The sequence below is a fragment of the Lactuca sativa genome, chromosome 4, assembly GCF_002870075.4.
Source record: "Lactuca sativa cultivar Salinas chromosome 4, Lsat_Salinas_v11, whole genome shotgun sequence".
Lineage (NCBI taxonomy): Eukaryota > Viridiplantae > Streptophyta > Magnoliopsida > Asterales > Asteraceae > Lactuca > Lactuca sativa.
The window spans coordinates 86,786,132-86,794,972 of NC_056626.2; the positions used below are offsets into that span (position 1 = coordinate 86,786,132).

The 8,841-nt window shown below is 30.4% G+C and overlaps 1 protein-coding gene across 1 annotated transcript; it reads right to left on the reverse strand.

The window, feature by feature from the left end:
• Positions 1-687: 687 nt before the first annotated feature.
• Positions 688-3,324, reverse strand: LOC111895579 (uncharacterized). Its single transcript, XM_023891663.3, has 3 exons — positions 3,063-3,324; positions 1,434-1,633; positions 688-1,200 (listed from the first exon to the last, which is right to left on the reverse strand). The coding sequence occupies exons 1-3, from the start codon at positions 3,150-3,152 to the stop codon at positions 945-947; spliced, it is 546 nt and encodes a 181-aa protein (XP_023747431.1). The 5' UTR covers positions 3,153-3,324; the 3' UTR covers positions 688-944.
• Positions 3,325-8,841: the final 5,517 nt, after the last annotated feature.

The window sequence follows — 8,841 nt, forward strand, 5'->3', positions numbered from 1 at the left end:
TTATTGTAATGTTAGAAGATAAAAGTAATAAACCATTTTTTATAAGATAAAAGATCAAACAAATTTGATAAATATGATAACAATTAATGTTTACATAAATATTTAAAAAGTTTATTTAGTTATTTAAATTAAGAAAATTTCATAGACATATTCAAGAATATTCTGTTAATAAAAATAAGGGAAGTGATTCATACACAACAATGCATTATAGAGTTATATAAATACAACACTTTAAAGCACAAATTGTTGTGTATGGAATAAATAATTGAATTTCAAAATGAATTTGAAATTATAAGGTATGTCACAGCGTTTATACAACGAATTATGGAAACTTTCTTTGTAATGAGGCTAAAATTTAGGATGTTTAAATTGGAAAGAACATTTACAATAAAGTTAAACTTAAATATAAATATTAGATGGTATTTAATAAAAAAAAGAAAAACCCCCTAAAATAACATTATGTAAATATAATTTAATTTAAAATTAGCAATGACATACGGCGTAACCCATAAAAATATGACAAATAACAAAAGGGTTTTTATTTATTAGAATGGAATTACAATCTTTAACAAAACAACAAAAAACAAATCTTTTTACAATTTAAAAATTTATTTATCTTTCTTGTACTATATGTGCATAGTGCATACAAGAGGCAAGAGCTATCTAACCATATATTAACATAACGACTGTAATCAAAATCCATGATCATATAAATCACAATCTTCCCACAACAAAAAGATCACATTCAGACATGAACTTAAGACATCATTTATCAATTCTCACCTCTCACCCCGCTAACAATTCAGTCACAACTTAAGACATAATAAATAAATAAAACGACAATTAAACAACAAAAATGAATTTAATAACCACATCCTCAACTTCAAGTACAACAATAACAAAATCTACGATCTACAACAACTTATCAAACTCCTCACAAAAGTTCAGTTGAATGCTCCCATTCTTATGCCATTTTCTCTCGTAGGGATGACACCTTCATCAGATTTGGAATAAAAAACATAATAAAACTCAGACACAATCCCAGTAAACACCACAAACGCAGCCCCAGCACCAAACACGCCTTTTCTCAAAGTCTCACAGGAAGGAGGATTAGCCGAAAGCACACTTCTATACTTTGTGTGATACGCATTTCTAACCGAACCCGCAAGCAAACATGCCTCAGCGATAATAAAAGTCACCCTAAAAAAACCGACACATAAAAAAATTGTCAGAAGTTGTTACTGCAAAAAAGTTATTCTTACAGTAACCCCTGGCCCACACTGTTCTGTCACAAGAGCATCATGTGATATGTAAATTAGGGATATAGCGGCCCCCTAGGTGTGGCTGAGTTTACATTTTTGTTTCTTGTGAATATAAATGGTTTGCTATGAAAAGTAAAAATGTAGGTTGGAAGGGCAAGAAAGTAATTTTACCAGCAGGTAATGAACAAGAAGACGGCTAATGCTCTGGAACGACCCGGGCTCAAGGCTCGTCCGCAACACATGCAACGGGTTGCAAACATTACAAGGAATTGGCTCAAAAGGAGGAATAAAAGTGCTCCTACACCCAAACCGGTGGCTATATCTGACTCATAAACACAATATCTTGAATTTGTATCTTGAGCAATCCGAGCCTATCATACAATAAAACATTGGAATCCAAGTTAGATTTACCTATATCTTTATGAAATGACTTGTAGCATTGATTCAAAGAGATTCGTTTGTTTGTCAAGGGTATTTTAGGTGTTTGAGAAAATGTCAAATATTTACTTATTTCTACCGTGGTTTTTAAATCATTTGGTCAACTAGGTCCATGACCATGGCCTAAGTTAGTGTTTAGGATGATGGAATTGGGGAGGGAATGGAATGGTTCATTCCATTGGAATAAAAAAACTATAAGTGTTTGTTTTGCTTGTTGGAATGGAATGGACCATTCTTGAGGTGATGGAATTGAGGTGTTTTTCTTTTGTTCTGCCATGGGGAATGGAATGAAAAACTGCAATATAACCCATATTTAGTTATGTTGATTTTGAATTTTCATTATTATTTGTGGAACACTATTACTTAGTATAAAAAGAAGAAATTTAGTAAATGTGGAAGCAAGTACTATTCCAAGAAAACAATTAAGCACAAAATCATGAGATATCAAGAAGCTACAATAATTTATAATATATCCTTCAAATAGAAAATATTCTGACTTTGAAAAACATAAAGGGTAAATGCAGATTTTGAATTTGAAAAGTTTCACTTTTGAATTTTCAAAACTAATTGTGGCCTACCATATTTTTAATAAATTAAGCAAAAGCAAAAGCAACGGAAACAATTATTTCAAAAGATTCATTTAAGCATTCATATGTCAAAACATGGAAGGATTTAGTGATTTACTAATCCAATTGTGAGACAAGAAGTATTTTACACCTTCCAAAATTAGGGTCCACGTTTGACTTCTACAAGTCAAATGAACTGGTATTTAACTTCTAATTGAAAAGGATTCTTCACAATTCATCTAGAAAAGCTTAATAGTTTAAAATAAAGAAGATTTTGAGCTAAAAAAACCCAAAGAACTACTGCAGATGTGGAAATTGGAAGTTTTACTTTTGTTAATTAAAAATTTGAAGTGGCCTACTACAATACATATAGTGAACAAGAAATTGAGTAAAAACAATTACTAAATGTTCGTCAAAATCAACAAATAGAGTACCATATTGTAGAAATTGGAATACCCCTGTAAAGCATCTACATTCCTCCTCCCTGTGCTATAAAAATCAGTTTTAGCTTCGAAATTGACAAGGATTGTTTTGAACATTTAGGAGGAACAGATTACTAAGTTGATCTGTTGGAAACAATATCTTAAAATAGAAAAGATTTCTCAAAAAACTCAAAGGGCGTAATGCAGATTTTGAATTTACTAATAGTGACTGGAACTAGGAATGAAAACAAAAATCACACTAAATTATCTTTAAATACACATTAAACTAATCACTAACATGAGCGCTACCCATATCAAGTAAAACAGAAGATGAAGATGAAGTTGGGGAAATTTTAAAGAAGGAAAGAACTCACAGAGGCCCTCCTTTGTTCGGCGGCAACAGCAAGTGCAAAAGCTACGAGATCGAACACGAATACGACAACAAGCAACAATGTCGACGCCATTTGAACCAACGCGAAGCGATTGTGAATTGTGAAATCACTTTCGGGTATCAGAGGGTTTCTTAGCAAGTAATCAAAGCTTTACAAAAATGGAGGTGGGTTTGTTAAAAGGAACTTCTTTATGAGAAAGTAGCGTGAATGCTTCGTCTCTTTTCTTGCTTTTTCACACGCATCATGTTGCCTTAAAAAAAAAAAAAAAAAAAAAAAAAAAAAAAAAAAAAAAAAATCTATTTTCTTAAAGAAGTTTGCCTTAAAATATGGGTTTTACCGTGTGACAAATTTTTGGTTGGTTTATGAATTTTTTTTTTTTTTTTTTTTTTTTTAGTTTTTACTAGGCGAAGCGGGTTTTGACCCTGATCCGATTGAAACCCTTAACAATTATATGAGTTTGGAGCATAGTTTTTGATCTATTTATCTGTTAACGACCCGTACCCGCTAACCCTTTTATTAAAATGGTCGAGTATGGATCATCACCGATCCGCTCCATTTATAACCCGCCCCATATAAATTTTAGAATTATACATTTATATTTTATATTTCCTAAGTTTTACTTTATATTCCAATCGAAAGTCCAAAGACTAAACTGGTTTTACATAGGACTCGAGGACTCAACTTCTAGACTTCCAGTCTTCTCCCAATAATCATGATGTCATTTCATTTATATTTCATCGTATAATCACCAATTTCATTTATAAATCAATAAAATCATTTAACAATTAGAAGAAAGTTTGTAATTGTTATTCTCTGTCAATGCAATCGAGGGTCAAAAACCAATCGGAAGTAACTACAATAATGATTTTAATTGCAATCGAAACTCTTCGAATACATAATGTGTTTTCTAAATCAACTTTTGTTCTATTTAACAAATGTGATTTTATGATTTAAGTAAAATGAGTTTGATTATTCAAAAACCTACAGATTACGGGACGAGTTTGGATATCTGCTGATTCGGTGGATAAGGGTATGGGTTTGATTATTCAAAACCCTGCGAGTTACGGAGCAGGTTTGGATCGGGTTTTAGAATTTGTTAAAAGGGTTTGGATTAAGGTCGATTCGCTCCAAACCCGCCTCATTGTCAGGTCTACTTTTTACATGTAAGAGTAGGTTTTTAAGTTACATGAAATGTTATTTGTAAAAAAAGCTCTTAAGTTTATAAATATTTTACAAAAAAAAATTTAAAATTATAAACATAATATATATATATATATATATATATATATATATATATATATATATATATATATATATATATATATATATATATTTGTTAAAACTAAATATTTTTTTAAAATTTAAATATCAAAAGTTTATATCGAACCAATATAAATTATACCGTACCTATATTATAAAATTAAAAAGGAAACATATTTTTACATTTAAGTATGGTAAATGTTATATTGATTCGATATAAACATTTGATATTTAAATTTAAAAAAATTATTTAATTCAATAAATTTTGAATATATTCCTTAATTATATTTTTCAAAGCAAAATTAAAAAACATTTGTTAGCTAATAATTAACTATGCTGCTACATATACTAAATTTGTTAAACATGTGAATAATATGACATTAATTACATTCAATTCATTTTCTTTAAAAAGAAAAATAAAAATATTTTATATGTTTAAAAGGTTTGTATTTCAGAAATAATAATATATATCATATTTTTTTTATAAAAACAAATATATTTCTATAATAACCTAGATAAATATATTTAAATTTTATATGTTTAAAAAGCTTATATTTATGTTTCATAAATAATAACTTATATAACCATATTTATTTTTATAAAAAAAATGTGATATATTATTATTTCTGAAACACAAACATTTAAAACATAAAAAATATTTTTACCTTTTCCTTTAAAAAAATAATTGCATGGAAATAATGTCACCACGTAGTTACTATGATCACCTTCAAAACTGCTTTACGAGTCATTGATGTATACAACGAATCCAAAAAACCATGTAAATCACGGATAAAAATAAGATTAGATAAGTCTATATCACGACAATGAATTATCTGGAGAAAAAATTGGGACATCACTTCACACTTGATGAGCACATGTCAGATATATTTTTGTAGATTTGTTACAGCTCGGGCATACGAAACAAAGAATGTAAATACCACAGCTAGACAAGTTTGTTTGGTAGGAAAACAGTTCAAAGCAGCTCTCTATTGAAATATATTAAGCTTACTAAGAAGGATTTTATTCCATTCGATCTTTATAGGAATTGATGTCACTTTGTGTTCATCAAAAGAATTCGAGAATCTGTAACAACATATTCCAGACCATTATAAAGATATATAATCTTAAGGGATTTTTCGCAAATGATATTTCATGGTAACCTGAAAACCTATTATTACAGATAAAAAAAGGGCAAAACCGACAAAAATGAAAAGTTTCCAGCATAAATGAACCAAAAATCCGTCAGAGGGTAAAACCAACATTCTCGGCCAAACTTGAGGCTTTTATGGTATTATCCCTTACTTTTACAAAATTACAAAAATATTCTTTTTGGTTGTAAAACATATATGGTTTTGATCAAAAAAATGTTCGATGGTGATCCATTTTTAATATTTTTAGTAATTTGGTCCCTATACCTTTAAATTACTTTTATGCCCTTATAGTTTACTTTTTTCATTTTTCAGTTGTTGTAATACTTTAATTAATTTAGTTTACATTTTTTTAATGTGAATAAATAAATAATTAACCTACCACCTTTCATCTTTAGCATAATATCAAGGAGGAAAGAATCCCTTTCATCACCAGTTCCACCTCTATTACTGGTGCAACCCTTTTCTATCTATCATCATCATTGACGGCTTTAAAATGCATTGAGATAAGGAAGGCATCCATACCACTTATAAGGAATGTTTAGTTCTCCTTCTCAACTGATGTGGGATAAGGTGCCATCCACTTTCACCCCATTTATATGGTTTGACGTGTACCTGTCGAACACTTTGACTCATACCCTAGCTCTATTACCACTTATAAGGAATGTTTAGTTCTCCTTCTCAACTGATGTGGGATAAGGTGCCATCCACTTTCACCCCATTTATATGGTTTGACGTGTACCTGTCGAACACTTTGACTCATACCCTAGCTCTATTACCATTTTGTGGCCTCCCATTCTGGTACGTATCATAATATTGTCCATTTTGGACCCCCAACGCAAAAAAATTATGATGGTTGTCGAGGCCAAAAAAAAAAATACTTTAAATATTACACACTAAAATAGTGTATAGTGGTAAAGGGATCTTATCCACGAAGATTGTTTCAATTAATAACTCTATGAAAATCTTGTTGTACAAATACTTGTAAAGTGAAAATAAAACTAAAAATAGGGGTTTTAATCTTTTAGGTTGTTTAAAGAAACTAAAATTAAGCTAAGACTTGGAAATTACATTTCAACAGAGATAAAAGTTTGATGTAAATCAATAAGAGAAATATGGTTGACTTTGGCTTTCATCACATGGACATTTAGTTGATTATCATTAGATATTTTGGTGCAAGGCTAATGGTTCAATTTAATTTTTCTATAGCAATCCAAGAAGTTTGAGATCACCTAGACTTTTCTTAATTAATAAAATAGTTAGAGGAACTCATACCATATTTCCTTAGTTAAAGTCACAATTCCTATTAAGCATGTAATTAGTGAAAGTTAACTAGCATTAAGAATTAAAAAGTCAACAAATTCAAGACGAGTCAAATGCTTTCACTACCATGTTGGAGAAAATATTTTTTGATTGTGTAAAGTGTAGATCAACACAAGAACCATTTGTTGCTTACTAGTTTAAGGATACATTACATAATCAATAAATTAGTCAACTAATCACCAAACATACATCCAACTCATGAATAAAGATATATAGATGTCAAGATGTTCAAATGCAAAGTACTTTCATAAAAATAACCACAAGTTCATAATAGTCTTCAAACAACTAAGTATATATGGGTTTCACCAAAATCAATCAAAGAAGGTTTAGCCTAGCATGGCTAAACTCAAGAAACTAAAATAAAAGTTAGAAGTATCAAACATGTATCAAGATTCAAAGATGAAAGAATGAAGTTCTTCCAGGTTTTCCTTCTCCAAAAGCTTCAAAATCTCCAAAGAAAACTTTAATTTTCGAATGTGCAAATGTGTAGAAAAGAACCACACCAAACTTCCTCAAGTACCAATCATCTTCTGGAAATGCCCCTACAGGGTCTTGCGCGGGCCGCACATGACTGCGCAGGTGGTGCTGCTGATTGGGCTTTCAATGCTTTAGCCCACTAGCCTAATTTACTTACCATCAACTAGTGGCCCATAGTTCTTCAAGTTTCTTCAATTTAGACCCAATTCGTATTCTCTAAATCCTCTATTAACTCATGCACTAGCTCAATCATCTAACTCTGCATGCTCAAATAATTCTCTATCTTCTTAACACACGCCCAAAATTTCTTCAATCTTCCATGTATCAGTAAGTACACAATTTTCATCAACTCTATAGCCTAGTTTACTCCCCATCAACTAGTCGCGCATAGTTCTTCAAGTTTTCTTCAATTTATGCCCAATTCATATTCTCTAAATCATCTGTTAGCTCATGCACTCGCTCGATCACCTAACTCTACATGATCAAATAATTCTCCATCTTCTTAACACAAGTCCAAATTTTCTTCAATCTTCAATTTATCAATAAGTACACAATTTGCATCAACTCTATAAATTATCAAGCATAAAATTCCTTCTTGTCTTCCAAGTCCAATCGTTACCCACAAGTCCTGAACATCCCCGCTCTGCTAGTCTTCTCAAATCTACAATTATGCTAAAAAACTAGAAAGTACCTGATATAAATGAGAATTAACAAAAAAGGAAAATATGTGTGATGATTAACTAAACTATGAATAGAAAATACTAAAATAAACTATAAAAAAGAAGTAAATAAAATGAAACTATCACTTGCTAAGGGGGTGATCAAGGGATAGTTTATTATTACCGACTTTCAAAACTTCAAGTTGGCGGAAATTGGATACTTGAGATGGGATACCTAAAACAAAGTAATTGTTAGGGAAAACAATTATTTGAGCTCCAATAACCACCCAATTGCTAGCGCGATAAACCCTATTATCTTTTGAGCTTTGAACACAATCCCAATCACCTAAAGGACGTAAGACTCTTTTAAAATCCTTCGTTTACAAAATATTCTATTGCAAATATTTTATGGTTGACAAACATCATATGAGACACCTAAATCTTACAGAATTATGATGAGAGCATGGTTGTTAATGACGTAAAGATTCAGTTTGACGTGACTGCGTTGGTTTATGGAATGATTCTCGTTAGCGTTTGTATTGCATGCCCAACCATAAATAATATAAAGGTTTACATATAGGCCCATATGCTATGTATAATATAAAAGATAAAATAAACTATGAAATATGCTTTAACACTTCCGCTCAGTTTATGTGACTGTGTTGGTTTATGGAACGATTCTCGTTAGGAGGTTCTAAATGTGCCTATGGCCCTATGTTGATTTTGAATTTTCATTATTATTTATGGAACACTACTACTTAGTATAAAAAGAAGAAATTTAGTAAATATGGAAGCAAGTACTCTCCCAAGAAAAAAATTAAGCACAAAATCATGAGATATCAAGAAGCTATAATAATATATAATATATCCTTCAAACAGAAAATATTCTGACTT